General features: G+C 39.8%; 1 protein-coding gene across 1 annotated transcript in view; it reads left to right on the top strand.

Annotated features, from left to right (window-relative positions):
* The first annotated feature begins 252 nt into the window (after positions 1-252).
* Positions 253-24,532, top strand: part of LOC114878674 (cone-rod homeobox protein) — a 31,870-nt gene continuing 7,590 nt past the window's right edge. Inside the window, exons 1-3 of the mRNA XM_029192753.2 lie at positions 253-1,051; positions 17,087-17,339; positions 21,751-21,956. Coding sequence (XP_029048586.1) covers positions 17,255-17,339; positions 21,751-21,956 — 291 coding nt within the window. The 5' untranslated portion in view covers positions 253-1,051; positions 17,087-17,254. The remainder of the gene's footprint in view (positions 1,052-17,086; positions 17,340-21,750; positions 21,957-24,532) is intronic.

The following is a 24,532-nucleotide window of genomic DNA, read 5'->3' as shown; positions in this document are numbered from 1 at the left end:
CGAAGTAGGGATGTTTGTCGTACGCGTTATTTGGCCAATAAAACCACGTGGCGGCTCCACCACCCCCGCGTACACGCCGCTTGTGAGGAGATCAGCCCGGATAGTCGGACAGAGACGAGATACACGAAACCACGCCTTGGTACTCGCTCGACGCCTGCGTGGTTACGCCTATCGAGCACGCTTTCGCAGCCTGCCTCAACGTACTCGCGACACACAATTCAGCTGGGACCCTCTTGGACGTGTCAAAAATGCGATTCCTCCGGTTGTTTCGTCCTCCACGATCCCGTACGCGATTTGTCCGGTCGACTCGACACTCGGATCAGTGCACGCTCGACTCGCAACGGGATATCAACTCATCCCAGGGATAGAGGCTGGTCATACTCGGTTTGGGCTAGTGCCTCAATCAGTTGGTGCTAATTCGCTTGGACGTTCGTGTCAGTTAGGTCTACTAATGGATGAACTTTGAAGGACACGAAGTGATTCTTCAGGATTTGAGGACAATTAAGTGGAGGATTTTTATTTTGGGGAAGAATAAGATGTTTCCGTCTGTGGATGAGAATGGTAACTGCTACATTCAACTGAACAAAATTTAGAGTCCCATGATCTGTAAGTCTTAGAAACCATGTGTGATGAAAATCTGAACGATACAGTTCCCATCAGACCCCAGAAAGTGATTCAAGGAAGGAGGTTTCTGAGTTGGATCAGTGCACAACTTGATCAAACCTGTGCAATAGCAGTTACGAACAATACGTCTGTGGTTCAGTGGCACAAAAAGAAACATTGCTTTTGTTTCAGTGAATATAGATTTTTTTAAATTGGACTTTGGGAGATTGTTGAATAGATTGGGGAGATTGAGATGAAATAGGGGTGTCGTGAAAATCGAAGGTGATCGCAAAAGTGCGGAAGAGATCAGGAACGTGTTGTTCAGCCACGAGTCAGGATTCTCACCTCCGGAAGGTGGTACCATCTCGCCCGGGGGCGCGGGGCCAACCCGCGAGCCCTTCTTCGGGACACTATCATCCACCTACGCACCAGTCCACCCCTGGTCAAGGTAATTTCCTATATTGCTTCTATTTCTTCTACTGATTGTTGCGGCGGGGTTATTGTACGAGGACTTTAGACTTTGCTAATTTAATTATTAGGAAAGTAAAAAAAACAGTTCAATATAAGAATTCAATATAAGAAATGATGTAATACTCAAACTACACGATGATAATAATAATCCTAATATAAATAGAAATGTAAGCAATTATGATAAAATTAATATCAATAAAGCATTCATGTTGAAATTAATATTACAGAAAACACTTATCACTTGATTGATTACTAGAATACTATATTAAATTATTTCAATATTGCGTGTATAAATATGAATTTTTTTGTTTTCTTTTTTTTTTTTTTTTGTAAGTACGAATTTTGAAAAATGCTATTGGAGTGGAAATACTTTTGTAATTCGCTATACATACGTAAATATATAGCCACGCGAGGGCTTCTCAAATAAATCAATTCAGGAAGGGCTTCCTTTAAGTGTAACTGGTTTGAACCAAGCTAATTTACCAGTTTGAACCTGCTATAATAGCATTTGGCTATATTTTCAATTATCTTTGATGGGGTGCTTGAGAAAATTGGATAATATTCGGAAGAATCAAGTGTTTCAATCGTTTCGGTACGATTGTAACAGCAGGGAATTGTTAATTCTACACGACCGTTGCAGTTTAATATACATGAACGCACTAGAAGCGTTCTGATCTGTAATTTTGTAAAACTGATTTGTATCACTGTTTCCATGATTAATTTCCATCCTTATGTACCAAATCACATAACACAAATTAAATAAATAAATAAACACTCTTCAATATTCAGTGTCGTACAATAATTGAAAAAATTGTTATATAAAGTGGACTGTGACTGAATATTATTTCTTCCATCCGACGGGTAGCAATCTTCACCATTCTAAGCGTTTACGACAAAATTATTGAGAAAGTAAATAAAATTGTAAATAGATTTATGACAGAAAATGGAATATAAAATTAAAAATACTATAAAAAAATGATATTACCCTGGGCCCGAACGTGTTAAATTAGAATCATATAATCAAGACTCGCATTTATAAAAAAACTAAATTTCTAACCCTTATCAGTAATTAACCAGCATAATCAATCTTTAATTGAAAATATATAAATACTTCAGGACTCACTAACAAGTTAAATGATTGAATCATACAACCCAGTCACCCCTTTTGAATCGTCTTAACTGCCAAGATCTCCCGACAAGGACACAAAGAAGAATCATTTGGCAAAAATCATCACCGCGTTAAGTTTCTACGAGCTTTTCCAGCGGAAGAGCTTTAGCCGTAGACAGCTGCCGCTCGAGTCCCCGGAGGGATTCACGGTGGTGGCTGACGAAAACGAGCTCGGACAGCCGCCCTTATACCCATCATCGTCAACCTCTTTTCCGTAGCTCGTTCAGTTCCTTCTCGCGAAAATCCCCTCAACGGCCAGTTGGTTATTACGTGACCATAAAGAGCAACCGAGCTTTCCCGACAACTATCGTAGGGTATCGCATTGCGTATGTCACAGCGAATGCCAACGCTGTCTTTAGAGTTTAGAGGTATTATAAACGCGACATAAAAAAAGAAGAATAAAAAAAAATAAGTTAAGAAATCTTACATTATAGCATATTAAACCCGTTGCCAGCAAAACAGCAGTACGGTATAGACAAGGGTTAAACGGTTCAGTGTAATTGATGGATTTAATTGACATGCAGACTCAAGCTGACAGTCAGTATAAATATACATACATTGAGATCGTTTCAATTGTGATTCTATTCGTCAAACGGAATATTCAAGAAAATTAAATATTGCAGGGTAATCGATTCAATTATCACTAGCGTGACTCGATATTACAAAAGCACAAAAGGATTAAATCTAATTCTGTTTAAAGAATCCTTATTCAGGTTATACAATTTTTGATAAATAAAATCATTGTTCTTCATTATTAAAATAAATACACTGTTTTTAAGTTCATTACTGGGAGGTGCGGTACCTGGACCCTCCTAATCATTGTTGAAAATTTGCTACCTGTAACATGCATTTCGTGTAAAATCCTCCCCTAGCAAAAGAGTTAAAAGAAGAAAATATTTTTGAATGAGAACGAAGGGCCATCTCGACCCTGCGAGTATCTCGCACACGCGTTCGACACTTTCGCTCTGATTAAGCTTAATTCATCCTCGCGACGAGAAGCAGAAGAGAGTAGGCAAGACAACGTTCCAGTAAAATGCTCCAACGGCGGCTCGCACTGTCTGCCGTCCAATCCTGCCAACTTAACCTCATTAATAAATTAATTAGATATTATTGTGTTGGCAGCCAAGGCGGCAGCTGCGGGCCACCTCTCCTTTCCTCTTCCTCTTCGTCTTGGGCCCGCAGATGATGCTCAGGACGCCACTATATACGTACAAATGTGGAGGTCAAGACCCGTGACGTCAGTCTACGATCACGCGTGCTTCTTCGGTTTCTTCGCTTGCACATTTTTCCATTTTTCGAGCAATACAATGCTATAGAAATCCAAAACGATAATAGTGATTTTAATCACTAATAGCCATTCTTAAATTCTTTGTGCAGGTATTTAGTTTATACACTTTGGTGTAGGGGGAAAGATGAAAATTCATTTTCATATCTTATCATGATCTCCCGTAATAATAATTAGTCTAATATTTTAATTGACTGCCATGTCTAAATGAATAGACTTAATCGTAAAAGCAATTTCATTCTTTTCGAACAACTTCATCCATGCCTTGTTCAGAAAGTTTAATTCATCCCATCTTGAATTAAAGCAGAGTTTACATTGGGCAAATTTTGGTCGACGATCCGGTCGATCAACTTCAAGTTGGTCAATTAAAAGGTTTACACTAGGACCCCGTTGTCTGACATTTTCATCATCCAAAATGACTAATGTTCTACGTATAACGTCAGCTATTGTAATTACTTTGTTTGTTCTTCTATAAAAGAACTGTTAATTCATTGACATTCTTTCTGTGTGTATAGTATATGTACATGGAATAACTTCAAGTAAACTATTCATCAACATCTTCGGGTCCACTTATCCATAGATAAGTTCATCTCATTGCATTCTACTTAACCGGAAGTCACTGAAGGACTTCGGTGATCGTAGACGGGCTAAGACATTCTGTTTCCGAGAGAATCCTAGCGAAGGAGTTCATTACGGGGTAGCATGGCGACTGGTAATGACAAAAAAGCACACGCAGCATTATCATTGCGGAGTGTATAGCATTAAGCTGTAGGGGGCCAGGATTAGGATGTCGGCCATTACCGCGCGTCACTGACCGTTTATTCTACGCCGTGCACGGTGTGCTGACTTCCTCTAGACGCGTACGTATGCCTACGTAACCGGAGGATGAGGACACTCGCGCGAGGTCGTCAAATCTTGCTCGGTAATCTACCTTTCTAAACACTTTGTCACTGATTTCATATTTCATTCATAGAGACAGCCTTTTTTCTCTTATCTATGCTAACTGGTTACCTACTTACACACATATTTGAATCCGACCTGATTGCAATCTGACCAAGAGTTGAAACGCTTCATAAGAGAGGAAAAAATCAATTGAATTGTAAGTATTAATCAAGTTGTATGGGTAAGCAGCCAGCAGGGTTTTTTCTTTGAAGGCGACGTCGATTGAAAGTAACACGGCTTAAATAGCAATCTGCTAGCAAATTATGTAAGCAACGCTCGAAACTAACACGATCAGTTGATGAGAACGCAATGAACGATTAACTTTGTATCTCGACGATTAATACGAACTCGAGTTAATTAATAACGTCGATTGGAAGCGTCGTGTTGCGACTCTCTTTAGGAACGTTCCCCCCTGAAAATTAGCTTGCAGAGAGACTTTTTTTTTATTCGTCTATCTCCCCTATATCTAACTTTTTACATAATAAAGTAATACAATAAATTTACAATTTTTATAATTTTGCTCTAAAATTACAAAAATAGTTCTTCACTGTATACATTTAAATAAATAACATTTTTGTACAAAAAATTATGAAAAATCTAAAATATCAATTTTTCGCCAATCTTTTGTCTCCTCAGAATTTTGGAATTTTTTGAATGCTAAATTAAAATGTAACGGACCCATAAAAGAGTGAAAACCAAAAGAGCGCGCACCACGTTGGGATTCAAATCGAATTTAAATAAATCAACGACGCCAGTGTTGACAGAAGCTCTCGTCGAGACCAGCCTGTTTGATTTAACTCGAAACTGATCGATTTGTTTGTGCGAGCACTTTCCACGCAGACGAACCGAAAAATTCGTTGAAAAATGGTCGTTTTCTAGGAAAAACGAAGAGACGAAGAAAAAAAGAAATGTTAGTCTGAATAAATACACGACAATTGAGCGACGCACTTAGAGAGGCTGATGCGTTTAATGCGCTTGAAGCAAAGCGGATAGCTCGCTCTAAATTGCGCTTAAGTAACTTAAATTTAATTTAAGTTTCGCATTGTGGTTCATGGGCTCTGTTCGCGGTATTTAATCAATACGGGCGTAACATTGTATTACGACCACTTGCGCAACGTTCGCTTGCGAACGATGAAAAATTCGATGAAAATATTGCCTCGAGGAATTTCCGATACAATCGATGTACAATCGATTAGAAAATGTATATTGGAACAATGAGATGTTTCTTAATATTCATCTGTTTTGTAGGAAATTGATTCTACAGATAAACTCTATACAAATTGTACAAAATAAAATATCTGTATACACTGTTGTTTAATATTATTGTAAAATAATTAACATTCGTCAAAATGGTTACCTAAAAGAAAATTTAATGGCATTTAAATTTTCTTATTTTAATATTGTTTAAATCGATAAAAATGTAGCTAGTTTTGTATTCTGGTCAGGGCAAGTGTCCCCTTAGCCTAATACTAAGGCGGTCCCTAGATAAAGGGTTAAATCAGCGAAAAATCATAATAAACCTCTAACGTTCTAAAATCCCATTGGCAAACGGATTCGAGGGTGATTTTTTTTCTCGCGCACGGGTTAATATGATTTGCAAATCCACAGTTTCGAGCACACAGCATGAAGCTGTTGAATAAGTGATACGACCCGATTCAGGGATTGCCGCATTATCCGTCGTCGAATTCGTTCCTGGCGCCGGCAATTATTCATACCCGCGTGGCGCCACTACGATTAAGAGTCAATTTCGTTCGAGACCGATGGTAGTCGAAAGTCTTAGCGACAAACGTTCGTCGAATCGAATAACGATCGATCGATCCGATGATTTTGAACTTTGTCTTGCTGGTTACGGTACAAGTGCCGTTGGCCAACGAATGGGTCACCAAAGTCCTCACCACTGCAAAGCTATCACTATTAATTCACCTTTTATTCTAAAAGCTTTGGGGGTGAGACCCTGTTCAGACCCTGAAAAATGTTAACCCTTCTACTCGTATTCGAGTGTAATTACACCCTTGTTAACGTTCAAATATCTACACACAGGGAGAGAAGGTTAATATGATCAAACCTTTAATATTTCCCGATGCAGCCTATAAACACATGCAAAGCAGCGCCACGATGATCTAAGAAATCGCTTCTTTCATGTAATAGCGAAAGATCAGAGCGCGGTAAGGGGTGGGAGACGGGGGGAAACAGCTGCACGTTTACACGGTGAAAGACACACACGGCGGGGGTGTAGAAGAGGGTGCGGACACGCCCCCAGTTCACGTAGGTCCTCACGAAGGATAGGAAATCGCATGGGAAGAGAGTTGGAAAAAGGAACGAAGGCAAACGAGAGGAAAGGTGGATCGAAAGAACGTTCCTCCTTATATCGGTACCCTCCCTCCCTGCCTCTCTGCCGCCCCTCTTTCGGCCCCGGGCTGCTGTTTTACGCTTTTCGACTTTTTCAAGATTTATCCCTACCGCTTCCTCGCTAAATCGCTTTCCGGGCGAAATTTACGGTCGGGCAATAATACAGCAGCTAGCGTGCCGAGAGGGTGGAACGGTCCCGGGGGGTGGAGAGGAAGCTCGAGTAACAGTAAAGCAGTCTACCATACATTCCCGGCACGTTCCCTGGCTTCTTCTACCTGACTGACTACTTACTTCCACCTCTTCCTACCACCGCTTTCTTTACGATCATCCCCTTCGTGAACCTAGGAAACTAACCCTGGACCATTTTGTAAACGCACCTTTTATTTCCTGATTTCGATGAGTCTTTATCAGAAATTATTGTTTTTCGAGATTTTATTGGTCTAACGTATATCGGAATTGAGGTAAATGGGATGAAATGGTGGAAGTTTAACCCTAATTAGTTCTAAGTAATTCTTTGATAAATAATAGCTTCTTTTAAAAATTCATGCATGTCAAGGATTATTCTAATCTGACCACCATTTCTCACCCTCTTTTCACTCGGATATCATTTCTCTTATTTCCATCCCCTATTTCAGTGCCTCGATTGAATCCGATCCACTATTTTCCGTGAAATCCCAGCTGGAAATTCGCTGGTCACGTGCAGACGAGTGACCATTGGTCCTCGTGTTTTCACGTCAGAACATCATTTATATAGTTTATCGACCAACTGAGCGTTTGCACCCTGCTTCTGGATATTTTGGTGAATAATGAATAAGAAGTTTCCCCGTGATTGTGGATTCCATTCTGGCAAATCAATTGTATATACAATATTTACTTCAAATATTAATTAATTAAGGAAAATTTTTAATTGCGTCAAATTTGATTTTAATTGATTAAGAAAAATGTTAAATAAAATATTAATAGGACAGCATAGAATGAAAATGGTTAACGTAATTGAAAAACTTGTAGAAATCCTTTAGTTGATGAACTAGACCCAGTCAAGGTTCGTCGACTATGTAACGAGGGTGGGCTGCAAGTGTGGTGATGGAAATTTGGCTTATTCCCCTCTGTAGCTCATTATGCCACGTTTACAAGCTATCCCCACAGTGTGGCTTCCGTTCACTGAGTTCGCTCATCTTCATCGAGCTTGGATCCCTCTTCGAAATAGGTCATCGCCAATTTCTGACCATTCTTTTACATATATATTTATTTATACACATTTGAATACAAAGTTAATTTTCATCGTTTTTAAAAAAAAAGTACTGTCTTGTTCATGTACGTGAATAGACTTTCACAAAAATCATCCGTCCCACCCGAAGTGGAAGGGGTTAGAGAGGGGCTGGTTTAAGGGGCACGACATACTGGACGAAATTGGCGCATATCAAACGGGGGGGAAGCAATTGGAATATAGTGGATCCAGATCCCGTCCCAACCGTGCCTCGTGCTTGGTTTCGTTGGAAATGGTGCCCTCGGGGCGAAACTGGGAAGCAAAACCCTCGACTGCGCAACCCCTATCTCGGTTCCCTTGCAACCCTCCGGCTCTGGCATCGCCGCCACTCGATCTGCCACTTCCATCCTCATCCCTACCCCCTCATTTTCCCAACCCCCCTCACGACATTATATCGTCGGAAAGCCTATCTACCTGCAGACGCGAGTCCAACTTCTCTCTCGTCTTGGAACGAACTTCAAATTAGATACAGCTGCGACTACAATGGTATGCCGAGTAAATACGATAGCCTAATTTCGTATTCTCTTTGCCATAATTGCAATGGAGTCTGATGTGTTTGTCGATTGGATGGTTATTTTCTGGAGGGGTGGTTTTTTGGAAACAATGTAATTTTGAGGAGAGATTCTAATATTTCTTTCTAATATGTTCCTAATATGTTCCAAGCATACCCTTATTTCCTATCCATACTACAAAAAACTAGGAATTCTCAGAAAATCGAAGATTCCACAAAACACGAAACACGAAACTCGATAAACCCTACCCAAGGTTCCACGTCTTCAGATCTTACAGATTGCTTCAAATCATACGGTCCATCGAATGCGCCACCCTTGGAACAAAGAGTCGCTGGAGGCAGCAGCCGGTTCGTAGCTGTCTCTACACCGCGACTATGTAACCGGAGAATCAATACGATCCTCCTCCTCATTCGGTGCACCAATTGAGCTCGTTGAATCTGTGCCCCGAGCCACGCGGTTACGTATGCTCGCTTCGCACACACAATTTCTCGTATATGCGTACACGTACATTCAACACGCGCATGAATAGCCGACGATCCACTTGCGATCGATGAACGCGGCGGAGACGCACGTAGAAACGTACGCGCGTACCGCAGCCACCAAACAAACTCATCCGTGTAATTGGCAAATTGACAGATTAATTCAATCACAGCCAATGCTTCTTCGTCCCGGCCTCTCGTTCTCGTTCAGGTTCCCTATTAATCTATATATTGCTGCATCGATGAGCAGCCATTGCGGACGCTCCTTATTCGGCCCGTTCCATTAAACGCATACTACTACCTCATTTTTGTAAACTATAGTAGAGTTTTGATTTTTGCGACAGTGATTAAAAGATTAATTTAAATATTTCAAATTACTTGAGAATGCAACGTGTCAAGATTACCTTACAATTTTAATCGACTTTTTTCTGGACGAATTTCCGGGCCACAAAAGGGTTCAAAACAACCCAAGTGTCTTCAGCGCGATAATGGAGGCGACACCCTCTGAAAGTGGTGCGCGACAGCGAGGATAAATCAAATGTAAATGGGTAAGCGGGAAATAAACCGAAAACCACTGGGTGGCCGGATGGAATCGAAAGGGAAAAGCGGTAAGGTCGACGGTATCGAGTCCTCGACACCCTTTCATTCTTTCCTGGTGGTTACGACAAAAAGGGTCGTGCGTAAAAAATACACTGGTATACAAGGAAGAAGGAAAAGAAAAAATAAATAATGATGGAGAGTAACAAGGACAAAAGAGAGTTGGTGGAGTAGGATAGAGACGTGAGATCGAGGGGTGAAAATGGGGATACAGGAAGTAGTATAGATGTTCGTTGGAGTGTACACATCGAGAAGGGCGTGTGCAATGCGGTGGAATCGAGTGGAGGCAAAAGTCAAATGGAGTTCGCTGTCGGTGTGAAGAGACAAGAGGAAGATGAGTGGTGTGTGAATCAAGTGTTATTACCCCGAGGTTTGATTTCACCCTGTCAGTTTCTCTCGTCTATTTTTGTTATTTTTGTATTATAAATGGGGGTGAATAGAAACAATTCTCAATATTTTCCACATTTTCGAACTTCTTTTCAAATCACAATGAAACTACCCCCTACTGTGAATTTGGTCTTCATGGTATTTTATATAACTTACCCCTGATTCAACAATTAAGCACAGATTTCCACATGATATCGACACCCCTCGAATCAAAGATTCACGCTGGTAATTACTGGTTTACTCGCACCAGTCACTAAATTCGGAGCAGCACGTGACCTGAAATGTCGTGACTTCTGCTTTCTTGACACTTCTTTTACGATCTCTTTATCATACGTCCCCCTCTTCAACTTATGGCACATACGCCACCCATAGGCGGAACAAGGAATATCCCACGCGATTTCGTTTCCGGACGATGTGCCATCGAGAGATTCCGCTTCCGGATACCGTTCCCTTTCGGCATGCATTTATAGCCCTTAAATGCTCGTCTTCCCCTATGGTCATTGTCGCGGGGGGAGATGAGACATCTTGATTGTTTCGTAATAAATGTCCAAGCATTTAATTTCACTATTAACTAAAAATTAGTTAATTTAGTAATTCACTAAAAACTATTTTACTAGCACACCCTATATAGTAGCAGCATAAAATTAAAATTATATAAAAAAAAAAAAAAAAAAAAAATTATAGGTACGCCCCAAATGTACAACCCTTGGAAAGGATAGCCCGAGGGCCAAAGTATTTGAATACTTAACCGCATAATTCGATCACGCGGAAAGATCGAACGACCGGTTTAATAATGATCCCAGTTCTGTGGCCGTAATTTTGGGTAGTTTGGTCGTGAGCTTACGATCCGGCGAAGAGAGGAAGGGGTGGTTGAGCGTACGCGAGTAAAGAGGTTAGGGCACGGGGGAGCAATACCATATGCAAAATTAACCTCCATTAAATGCGTTAACTCGGCGACGAGCATGCTCCGATGCGCTTAACCAAAGTACATTACACCGTACTCGATGCGGTCTATAGACACGGCAACCATCTACTATACAGGGTGTAAATGTAGAAAACAATTCGGAAAGTAAATATTCATACCTGACTCTTAATTTGAAAATTGATTATGATTTGCATTAGTATCAGATTACGAATAGCGATACAGCAAATTTGAAATGTTAAATTTTTAATTCATTGTGCAGTAATTTATGCCTTTAGTATTAAGTCCTTCCAATTACTACAATACTTTAAATCTGAATATTTGTTCACAATTTTGTGTATTTGAAAAATGACGCGAAGATATAATCACAATAACGATTACTGCAATGATTGGAATGACTTGAAGATGCATATCTAAAGGAACACAGATTTAATATTTATTAACACCCTGTATATGTACAGTGTGACGTTTAATTGACGGTAGAGATGATCAGGGGGGCAAAATGGCCTTATGCCGCGAATATTTACCCACAGTTCGTTTCGTCCTCGATTTCTTTTCAACGAGACGACAATGCCGCTCTTAAAACCCGTTAACCGTCTATGCCGTAATATTGTTGAAGAAGCCGATCTACAATTGTATTGTGCGCGATACAATATTACGTTCTGGGCATCGCTCTTACCCTCTTGACCCGTGCCAATCGAAATACTGGCTCGAGACATGCCTCTGGTCCGATCCACGACGCTGTTCTTCGCATTACAACCGAACTGATTCACTGCACTATACGCATAGCAGACTATAGTGCATATACAATCCTACTCAAAAGTTACAAGACAATGATCAAAAAGGCCTTCACAATTTTCAATTTTCCCCTACAGTTCCCAAACAAATTAACAGAATTCGAACGCGAACTATTATACAACACCAACTCGTGGATTAAAAATAGAAACACTCGTCATTTTAGAAGCCGATAAACACAATTAACCGAATCATGCAGAAACTTTCTTTCTCGTCCTTCAACCATTTAATTTCCTCATCCCGCATCCTGTCGGTCCAACGAACGAAGGGCTCGTACAGTTCACAAGAGGAGAGAGATGCTATTAAATTGTGTCATCCAGGAATAAGGGCTAACGCGCTGCCATCCATTGTGCCGCTTAATTAATTCCCTCCACTTTATTCCCTGAGACCGGCCAATAAAGAAACCAGGACCCGTCGGTCAACGAGCGTCGATGCCACCGCAATATTGTCCCTAATGAAATCTTCGTTAATCGCGTCTCCGACAAGTTTTCCAATGTACCATGCGTCGTTTCAATTGGCTACTCCACGAATTTACATACATAGCTGACATGAGACGATTAATGCGGGCATAGTTTCATGCAGCTGCTGGATTTTTATTTCAGATTAACAGAGAACTAGAGTACTAATTGTAAATTTTGAAATTTTACACTGATGGTAATCCTATCAGTAATACTCTACATCCTTTGATATCATTTCAAATTAGGCAGTAATCACTGTTATAATACCAATAGTAACATTAATATCAATTCTGTTAAATGTAACTGATAATTTAGTCTCCATCAAGCTATTAATTTATCACTTTACATGTTTATCATTCACCAAAATGCTTAAATGTAATCTATATACATTATTAATAACATAAAAGCGTTTAAGTGAATTCATCCTATTGTGATGTAAAACAAATTATCATAATTTATAAAACTGCAAGCACATAATTTTTTAACAATTCTGAATAATTTATCAACTGATTAAATTACATTAATAATAATAATAATAATAAAAAAATAATAAAAAAAAAAAAAAAAACCTAATACAAAAAAATAAATCAAAGAATACAAATTCTGTACCCTTCTCGATTTTAATTAGGAATTAAATCGAAGAGTAGATCGATAGTGAGAGCGTAAATGTAGAACGAGGAGGTAATTACAGTATTATCGCTTTTAATTGCGATTCCTGCTATTTGTGCATCGCGATTGTCGTCGCGTGCCGAATTATTGGATGTTGACGTCAGCCGACGCGGCACCGCTTTGCTCGTAACTGCCGGCACCAATTATGCAATTAACGCCGCTCTCTAATGAGCACAGTGTTACACACGCGGAATCTAAACAACCAGTTATTCGACGCCTGTTCACGCTTTTATATTTCACCTCGATAATTTTTGTTTGATCGAAACAACGGCATTGATTTTGATATCAAACTCAAATTACAAGTTTAAAAAATATTAAAAATGAAACACAATTAACGTATAAACGTTAGTTAAATTTCTTTTTAATCTTATCTCAATAATTCATCCAATGGAAGTTCAATTGCAAGCAATATTTCGCATCCTCGTAAATGATGCACAGCACTTGCAAGGATGGTAAACTGCGGTAACTCGATAACACTGGCCCAGTGCAATTAGAACTGCTAGTAACAAGATATTCCTACGTGTACCCAAATAATTGAATACCGACATTACTGGATGTCCATAATCCGGGTTACCGAACCATTGGATGTGTACATTACTCACACACGCCCATATACATATATACCTGAGGCTAACATTACTCTAATTTTCGTAAACTTCGTAATGGACTAGTGGGCATTCTGCTGCGTTGACATTAGCATTAGGATCGGTGGATAGGTCAACCTCTGATTAAATAATTTGCATATTCATTGGTCACTCCGAACACAAGTAAAAGTAAATGTAATCCAGCAAAAAATATCATTCAGCTATTCAATTATCAAGTTTAATTAACATTAAACACAAAACTAATGAATCAAAGTTCAATATGAAATAAATTCTTGATTTTAAAATAAATTGAAACAAACTCCTAATAACAAAATAGCAGAGAAAATTTTTCAGTAATAAATTTGTCACCACAATCTAACTATCCCTTGAAATTCCACCAGAGGTTAACGCGATTACAGGCAACCGACGAAAATCAGTCGAATTCGAATTAAATTCTCTAACAAGCCGTGTTAATACGTAACGAGAAAACGAGTACATACGGGTATAACGGAGCGTGTAACAAATCCGGCGTGTGTGCCGACGTGTAAACAACTCCACTCGAAACCACAATCCAGTTGGCTATGATGGCAGGTGTACTCGGATGGTCGAACATAAACACTGGCATAATGTTTTCAGTCGCTGGTTGAACACCGCAAATATACCCCTAGACCACATGCAGCTTTATTCTCAAGGAATACAGGCCCATATATGTACGTACGTGTACGAAAGACCTGCTGGAGACCCCCTCTATCCCGTAGGACAACCCCGAGCTCAGAAGCCACCCCCTAGAGGAACCAACCGCGGATTAGCCTCGCTACAATTTCGTCCCTTCTGTCGGCGCGTATGTTCAGTCATTAAGCGTCTAACTTGAACCCGAGTGGGGTGATCAATTTTCAGTAGGATTGCACGATGATTCGATTCTTTATACCTGCGACAAATCGGATGATCCTTTTACCGGTGTCATTGGTTTTTTGGTGTTTGATCAAGGAGATTAGGTTTTAAGAAGTGTACCATTTAAGGGTGCACCGATGTTGCACAGGTATGATGTTACCAAGTATTCAAAAATCCAAATATCAACAGAATTTTCAATACTACCCCTAGTAGCCCATCTGAAAACTGCAAGGACAACACGGCATTATGATCCACGGCATCAAAATCACCCCCAGAAATTCTATCTTCGGCCCTATTCCCTAAAGAGCAAGGTGCATACGTAAAGCGAAACAAGGAGCCGGTAATCCGTCGTCGTGGAATGTCAGGCAGCCGAAACGAGAATTGGCTAAATTTCGTTAAGTGTGGCAGCAATTACTTTTGATACCCGACACGCGGCCGTAATTGCGTTGGCCCAAGCGGAAGCGCGCGCGATAGAGAGAGAAGGGGTAATAATTCGCTAATATCAATTTCAAATTCAATTAGTATCATCTCGAACTCTGCTCCCAGACCAACCCTCTCTCTCTCTCTCTCTCTCTCTCCCTCTCTCTCTCTCTCTGCCTGCTCTCTCCGGTGGCTCTGGTGGACCCCAGAAGAGCACGGCACGATCTAAAATTCAATTTGTCCCTTGTAGCAGAGCCGCAAAGGGTGCAGGTGGGACGAAGACAGAGATAGAGATAGGGTAGAGGGGTAGGTAGGAACGTGTTGAGCTACGGGGTGTGTGGGCACAGTTAGAATACAGCGAGTTTAAAGCCACGCCGTTATATAAGCAGAAATACGGCCCTGTAGGCACGAGCATGCGCGCGATACGACGACCCATTATAAATTGATAAGCCCGCCGTTTATTAAGTTCCACGACCGATGGCTGCTTAGGCAAAGAGCCCTCCACGCTCTTCGCCGATACGTGCATTATTTATTTACGGGAGTTTACAATCCCTCTAATGGGGATCGGCGTAATCGGTCGCCCATACGTCCCACCCCCTCGCCCCTGCACTCGCGTCGCGAACGAGGACACCCTCAGCCTAGTACCACCCCTGTCGCGTATCCTCTTAATCGTGTTTCAGCCTGTTTTCCGAAAATCCACGCGCTGTTCGGCAAAATCGGAAGCGACCACGTTGAATGACAAATTGTTAGAATTATTTCATTCCATGCTATATAATAGTTAACCCTTAAGGGGGGACCTCTATGTGGAAAAGCCAAAATTAAGCCGATTTTTCAATAATTATTTTGAAGGATAAGGGAATGAATAAATATTTTCAAGGTTTGAGGATTATTTAATAAGTCTTCATCTTTATTTTGCAATTTTTTTGTTTAAATAAGATAAAAAATGGCGGAAATAAAGCATGATGTGTTAGAAGCGTCGTGAAGCGACTTCTAAAACGGTGTAGTACACCTCTAGTGTCGGTTCTTATTATTTGAAACAGCCAAGCAAAGAAATCTGATTAGTATATAGCTGTAGTAAATGGATGAACCTGAGATATCGAGAAAAAATTAAAAATCGGAAAAGGTGGCAGACCTCAGACAAGAAGCTTAATATTTTGAAGAACACTGTACCATCTTTTCTGCAGTAAAAAAAACTGTTTATTTCCGTGATTTTAACTTACTTTGAGGTTCATCCATGAGACATTACTACCATTAAAATGTTACAAAATTTCAGTCCGATCAGTTGAGTAGCTTTTGAGTAATCGTGTACACCAATTTTCAACTTAGTGAAAAACAAGTTTCGAGAAAATCGCATTTAAAGTTTCGACAAGAGAGAAAATGTATGATTTTGTGACTTGCTGGCTGGTCTGCTATCCACACCGTACAATAATCCTTCAGCTTCCTTAAAATAGTCATTTTGCCCGCCAGCTGTTCTCTACGTGCTTTGTGGGCCTCTTTTGTGGACAACGAGCTGCGCCTCGTTGGATGTCTCGCATAATCCATCGCTTGTTTTCCAACTGTCAGCTTTAATTCTTGCATGATTTTTAAGATTGAAAAATACCCTTCATTAAAAATGCCACCCTGCTTAATGCAGCATTTCCACTAGTTTCAATCCAGAATGAAGGTGTTTTCGGATGTGTTTCAGCACAATGGGTTGAACGGTTTTTATACCTACCATTACTTTGAAAAAGTCCGGCGTAATATTTTCTTCCGAAACATCTGACTAAACCCTATTACAGGTATAGAAGCACTTCGAACAGGGATACTAAATAAACAACTCCCCGTTCATTATACTAGCGTGCGCGTCTCGGATCGGGACAAAAGTGGGTCACGGTGCAGGCTCTCATAGCAATAGCTGTGTGCTCCACTCCAAATACCAGATGCGTTTCGTAGTCTATAGGGTTTCAAAGTAACTTTTTAAGCAATAAAAAAAAGAAAGACGTTTTGACTCTTCCTACATAGAGTCCCCCGTTAATTACTATTAACGATCTGTGAGAGTGAAGAAATTATTAACACCCTACCTTTCTTTTGAACGAAGATCGGAAAAAACCACGATACTAAGTTAAGTGTTAAAATTAAATTTACACAAGAAATATGAACGTCAGTAGTTAATTGTCTTTCCTGTGTCTGATAATTCTCTTAGAAATAACCCATGACAACATTCTCGCTAATGTTGTTTTAACAGCCTCTAATTCATTTTCCCGGAAAAATGATTGGCGGCTTACGTAAGAAACTTCTCCTTTTATAGATTGGAACAGTTCATACTCACCAACCGAACAACAACCACCATCACACGCATCATCAGCAGCAACAGCAACAGCAACAGCAACAACAGCAACAGTCGAGTCAACCGCAGGTGTCTGGAGCAGGAGGGGGTGGAGGGCCGGGGGGTGGCACGGTGGCTAGGCCAAGTAGCATGTTCTGCTACCACTGCCCCCCGGGTCTTCCTACACCACGGTTGCCGCCCTCCCTTGAGTATCCGTTCGCCGCCACACATCCCTGTAAGTAGACAAATAATTTTATGTCATTTGATACCATTAATTCTCAATTGAACATTTTTTTTTTATTGATACTTTATAAAGATATTTTTAAAAATATAGAAGGATTCTTTTTCAAAAATTATTTTTGAGGGAATGATAATAATGAAGTAAAATAAAAAGAATTATACAAGACAAATTCCACTATGGACTGTAGAATATGTATTGAATCTACAAACATGTTCGGCTAGCAACGATCCCCTGTAGTACCTCCCAGCGATACGATTACCAATCTCCCTAGAGTACTGTTTCGGCCCGATTTACCCCCATAAGAAAAATTTGATTCCACCCATGATCTTACATTTTTTCATCTATTTCGCCCTTACCGCTATTCTTCCTCATTTCACCTCGACGAGAATGGATTTTAAAGCCAGCTATGTATATCATGACAACGCTCTGTACATTTAATGAATGATAGATTCTAAAGTACCATTTCCCTTCAATTATTAATAATTTTTTATTATTATTTTATGTGACATATTTGAAAGGTTAATTCCATTGAAAAACATTGTCGTAGAGTGAAAATAAAAGTGACTAGAAGGGTGTACGTGTGAAGGAAAAAAGGGGGGGAAGAGGGAAAAGGGAGACTGATTGTAGCAGCACTTGGTCTGGCGGAACCCATCGAGAAGTTACATTACCGACTAGACCGAGTTACGCAAAGTGGACGCTACAAACGGACGGCCGCTAACTTAATTTGCACTTCGAACCAACTTCCGGTTAAACCGCGACCCGACGGCGATGTCGAGTCCTCTTCAGAAACTTCTACCCCGGTTTGCCTATTCACCGATCGTTTTCCAAGTCAAATCTCGTTTCTGTCGGGGACGTAACATCACGTAGTGGTCTTCTGGCGAGCACAATCGTATTGCGTAACATTTTCAGAAAAAATAAAAAATAATATATACCAACTCTCTTCCCCTTTGATATCTTTGGCAAACACACAACCAATTCTACTTTCTTTGGACATTGTTGTGATTTTATTTCAATTTTGGGTGAATTTTGACAAAAATTTATGAACCTTTTTTCTTTCATGAATTTTTTTTTTCTAATTGTAATCAAGTCTAGGCATGATCGGATCACGATGTATGTATCTGCTCACTTTATTGCATATTATGAAGCTCAATAAGATACATGTGTAGGTAGATAATCGAATGGGGACCGAAGGTGTAGAAGGGAAGAGAGAAGCAACCGTATCCTCAGGGACGTGTAAGTGCCGTTCCATCTAGACCCGAAATATAGTTTTAATAAAATATTGATTTCACCGGCGCAAATGTTCGAAATTATGTTTTAATGCGCATTAATCATTCCCTTATCACCGATGCGACACGTAGCTCTACTTAAAAATTAAATAGAAATCCCTACATGCGTTTATCATAGATTAGAACACCGCGAAAACGAGATTAAGAAAATCTTTTTCTTTTTCTTAGGAACAAATGTTCCCATTATATTCATATAGGAGAAAAAAAATGGCTAAAAATTACTGACCACCTTGGCAGTCTTTTACACTTCAAACTATCATCTTTCAACCCCGTAGGTATTATACAATAACATCATCGAACAACCATTGAAAAATTGCCATAAATTTAACAATCTTCCTTATAAGACACGTAATTTCACACATGTGCTTGGAAACGACGCCCGATGATGTCTCGTTCACAGGGGGTATGAGAAAAGGGGTGTCCCTCGGGGACGTGCAACCTTCTAGCCTTCCTGGTCACAGCGTCGCCCCATTCTCCCACCCCCGTCGGGATAAACAGATTAAGTAACTACGTGATAAGTCGGTAAGTGGGTTCACTCGGCCCAGGGTCCAGCTCTGAACCCACCGACATTCGCTGTAACATCTAACTACCTCATTAGTGTCATTAGTAACGGTCGGGGTGTCATTAGATTTCGTTCTGTCCAGCTTTTCTACCGAATATTTCGCGCGATAAATTCGTACCAAACCTTGAAATTTTTATTGAGGCTTAATCTTTCTAGGATTAATAACAAATCTAATAATAAAATAACAATCAATGCAACGACTAAATGCTATGGCAAAAACACCGCATCAGTAACGATTAAAACAAATGAAACAACGTCCATAAGAACATCATCATCCAGTCGGAATTTCCCAGTGATTCAAAGTAAATCCCTTTACCGAAACACCTCAAACGAATCACGCAGCTCGCATCAGCTGTATCGCGATAGAAAAATTATCCGTGACACTTTCAGCTGTACCTGACCCCATCAAGAGGGTCGCCGAGCCACCCCGTAGCTTTTGACACGCGTATGTTCGAAGCGGAAGCAAATCAAGGGTGGTCCTGGCAGAAACGACAAAGCGTTTTAAAAGCGCACGTACCTCGTCGACGCGGCACGTGCTACCATCCTTTCTGTCTACGTTGCTCTGTTTCCTGGCAAGAAATTAGTCCCTTCATGTTTTCCTCCCGGTCGGGGGACAAGGTAGCTACGCGAGGACGTGTCGTGGATAGCTGAAGCGTGTGTAAGCGCAAAAGTCAGCGGGGACGTTTTCTCTCCCTCCTGTGAACGCTAATAAATTGGATCAACCGAACTCTCGATGAGTTGTACGAGTTGTCTGGATACTGGCTTTCCTACACGCCCGAGACTAATCTAAGAACTTGAGTGGATTTCAGTTTTGGCCACCGATAAATTTATTTAGCCGACCTGCCTCGGTTCTCGACCTCCTATTTCGTGTACAAAGATGTTATATTTTTAAAATGTGACCGTGTGTGACAAAGGAAACGCGGCCAAAAGTCTGCTCCTTCAAAAATTATTCTTCCTGTATTCTTAATTAACATCCTTATACACGTTTTTGTAAGTTTTCGTCTCGATTCACCCGGACTCCGCTAATGAAGGCTTAATTCGTCAGAGTAATGAACGATGCATAAGGAAATGGAAATTACCGTTTAATAAACGAATCTCGACGATTACAGAGAACGATTTATCGTGATGAGAAGACAGCTATTAAACGCCGAGGACAGGACATCGATTGCGGGAAATTCAATTGCAAAGTCATACATACTGCAAGCGAAAATCCTCGTGAACGGTCGCATTAATTTTGCAGAGGCGGCTGACTATTACCAGTGACACGATATGAGTTTGCTCAACGGTGTAATTGTTCTGCGGCAATTTACGAAAGTCCGTTTCCTGTGTGGATGACTTGTTGCAAACATACCTGATGACGCTATTCAATCGTCAAATTATATGCCACGTTAATGGCATAAAGCAAAAACTATTCAATAATATTATCGTTTCAATTCATTTTGAAAATATTTCAAAATAAATTTATAATGTTGTATAGGGATTAGAAACTTAGACACTAGAGTGATATTATAATAATCTTAAATATTATTTAAGTATTATAAAAATGTTTAATGAGAACATTTACCCTGTATTGACTCGAGGAAGGCTCAGGAACGAATGAATGTAAGTACGGTTGTGTTTCGGCACGTCTACCACCGCGCCGCGTCGCGCACCTATAATTCGAATGTTTATCCTCGGGGATTACATATCCCGTTCTCGAGCGCGGTAGCAACTCTACCGGTTTCAACCATAACACTAATTCATATTCATACTAGTCAAACGAAAATAAGTTATATTTCGTTTAAAAGAATATATTTTAAAACAATATTATTAAAGCTAATAATTTTCATACAAACTTCAAGAAATATACAATTTTTTAATTAATAAAAAATTTCCATTGTATCATTAAATTTCATCAAGATCCAATAATGTAGAATATTGCAAAATCTCTGCAAGAATGAAATGAAACAAGGCAATGTAAAACAGGGCATGATCACGGACAAAGTTCGAAACTAAACACGATCTTGCACCATGTATGCACACAAATGCATCAGGCTGGTGCAGTGGATATTCGAGAGGCGAGGTCCGTCGTTCAGCAACGAGCGAACCGCATGAATTTTTATGAGCTTAGGAAATTAATTTGTGTTTTTCGCTAAGCTCTGGCTTAGCGCCGCGGTAATTAATTGCGCTGATTGCTCTGCATCATTGATAAGCGGTTCTCTGGCTTTCGTTACGCTCATCCCCACCAAACTATGTATCTCTCTCTTTGTCTATACGAACACCCAATACCATCGTTTCCCTTCAACCCCTATCGTCCTTTTGTCTGCGCGTGCTTCGACCACCGGACCATCCCCGTTTTTCGTAATTGGCCGCGAAACGAGCTATTCTGCATTAAATCGTGCGTCCACTTTTGAATTTTATTAGGCATATGATGATGCAGGTTATTTCGAGTAGTTGATTTGAAATTTATAGTATATTTCTAAATGTCTAAATTTCCAACTTTTTAAAATTCAAAATATGTATCCCTATAATAACATATATATATATATATATATTTTTTTTTTATTTATGATTTTAGACACCAGTTACTCTGCGTATCATCCGGCTTTGCATGGTGTCGGCGAAGATTCCTTCGTGAGACGAAAACAAAGACGAAACAGAACTACTTTCACCCCTCAACAACTGGAGGAACTAGAATCTGCGTTTGCGCAAACGCACTACCCGGATGTATTCATCAGGGAGGAACTAGCGATGAAGATTAATCTTACGGAGGCCAGAGTTCAGGTTGGTACGATACAGAGAATGAATATGAAATCAGAAATGTGATAGTGAGCCGAAATTGTTGCAGTGAGTACATTTCACTGGATGCTTTTTATGGAATACCTCGACCCTTTTAGAACCGAAAAAGAAAATGTTGAGAATAATTTAACAATCGCCTATTCAGTGAACTGAAAATTATTTTAAATTTTCTTTTGGAAAACATTTAATATTGAAAGTGCCGAACAGAAACGAGAGCTGCAATCATTTTGAGTGGCACGTTTTCTCGCATTAATTTCAACGCAACCGAATCCATAATTTTAAATATCATTGAATGAATAGATGGCGTGCTGGGCAAAGGGAAAATAAAATAAAATGCAAATATTCACGTTAATGAAAGGATGGATCGTAATCAATGAAATTGTGACTCGTCAGAAATACAAAATAATTTGCTGAAATGAAAACGACCTAATAAATTTATCCCGTGTCCACTGTTTCATATTACCAACTTGATGTTCGATTAATAATTTCAAACACAGAGCATTTTTTAATGCATACATTTACTGTCATCAAAGAGACAGCAAATTTCAATTTGCATCAAACTCAAACTCTATTTTAAAAAATTGTAAAAATCATGTATAATATAAGCATGGAAAATATTATTTGCATAAATAATACCGTACGTGTTATGAAGATATAAAACTAATATCATTATTATCTAGAAGAATAATAATAAAAATATTTCAACATTTACCCCTTATAAAAGAAAAAGAAAAAAATTAAGTAAACCAAAATGATCAATTGTTTTGATGTACAACCATGGATCACGAGTATAACAGCGCGAGCGCAAGATGTAGGGTAGTTTTAGGGTACACCCAGTTCCCGAGGGAGGTGCTGACACCCTCGACCTGACGTAATCTTCTGACAAAGTAATCCGGTAATCTCTGGGATTACTTTGTACTCTTGGCTTCGTCCTGGCCATATTTACTCGCACCAGCGTAATTCGCGTTGCAGAGAATCCCTGCAGTAATAGCGATTCCCTTCTGAAATCTTGTTGGAACATCTGCAGGATATCCGATCGCTGTTGTCAGATTTTTTTAATTCTCTCTTCTTTTCCCTTATAAACACTGACGGAATCTTGTTGCGAATCTCTTTTTATTTTATGAATATAATCGAATAAAGACTCTACTGATTTTATAAGCACACTTTGGACCAAAGAGGGTCATTGATGACTCGTAATGTAAAATAGATATGACGAGGTAGAAGAAGCTTGATCATTTACAATTTTAACATTATAAATTTCTATATTTACCAATCTGAAACAGCCCTTCGACTTAAAAAATCAACTACATATACCCAACCCGCTGCGCTGGTCTGAGGTTGAAAATTCCTTTTCCAAGAACGCATCAGAGAAGCAGAGGTAGGTACTCATAGAGGCAGGTGTGTCGGCTGGCATCCCGTAATTCACATTACACGCTTTGAAATTCAAACGGGGCCAGTGCACGCGACTGTGCAGGCGCACGCGCAACTATAGCGTGTCGCATCGTTGTGTGTGCAGCATAATTGCCTTGTGCACACACAGGCGGCGAACAAATGTCAGAGAAGCTGGCTCCACCGTAGATGGTCCACCCCCGCAGCCACCCTCACCCCACACGAGCTTCTAATTGGAGTAGGAGAAGAGAACCGGCACTGCATAAACGCGCCTATTTGTCCATTATTTCAGATTCCCTTTGTCTTCCCTAATGAAACAATGAGTCTGCGCCGTAATTGCGTCATAGCCTTTCTGTCCCTACCTTCCTCTCATTGTGTACACCGGTGCCTAGCATGGCCTTCTCGTCTTATAATCCGCACAATGCAGCGGGATAATACCGTGACCCTCTGCTGAAGGATTCTTTGCTAGACTCTGTTCTTCGTGTTTGCTAATGTCACGAATTTTATTTATAGGGGTGAAATAAAATTCATTGGTCAGATCGATGAACTGGAAGGTATTGAAATACATAAGGAATGATGAGTCATTTATTTATGAGTCAACAATTTAAAACCCCAGAAAAAATGATTCAATATTTTTAATTATAGGTAAAACTCCCTTTTCAAAATTAGTATTGACAAACAAAATCCATTTACCAAGAACCAGTTTCTATTTAACAAGGTTAATAATCTTATAAGAATACAGGTGCTAATGGTTTTGAAAATATAATCATACAGCATTTAAGAAAAAAAAGAGAGATAATTAAAAGTAGATGAACAAGTGTCAAAGTCAAAAGATTAAGTATATGTACTCTTGACATGGGGCAGAATACAACAATGCCATTATCGGTATGTTCGGATTAAACACAGTAAAAAAAGGGGAAGGAAAGTAGATTAAAAAAGAAAGAATGTAATGTACGAAACGGGCGAGAACGAAGAATAACGATGCCTTCTACCATTGGATTATGTACCGTGCTAATGCGCTTATAAATTTGCACGCAAAAAATGTTCCTTTTAGTTCTTTTTTAATGAAATATAATCAAGAGCTGAGAGAGGCTTTGCATCGTATGAGCTTTGACTGTATTCATTAAGGGCACCGTAATAGATTTACAATGTAGACCTCAAACAATTATATC

Source organism: Osmia bicornis, chromosome 14, assembly GCF_907164935.1.
Source record: "Osmia bicornis bicornis chromosome 14, iOsmBic2.1, whole genome shotgun sequence".
Classification (NCBI taxonomy): Eukaryota; Metazoa; Arthropoda; class Insecta; order Hymenoptera; family Megachilidae; genus Osmia; species Osmia bicornis.
The sequence above is the reverse complement of the archived record's forward strand: the minus strand, read 5'-3'. Positions and strand labels throughout refer to the sequence as shown.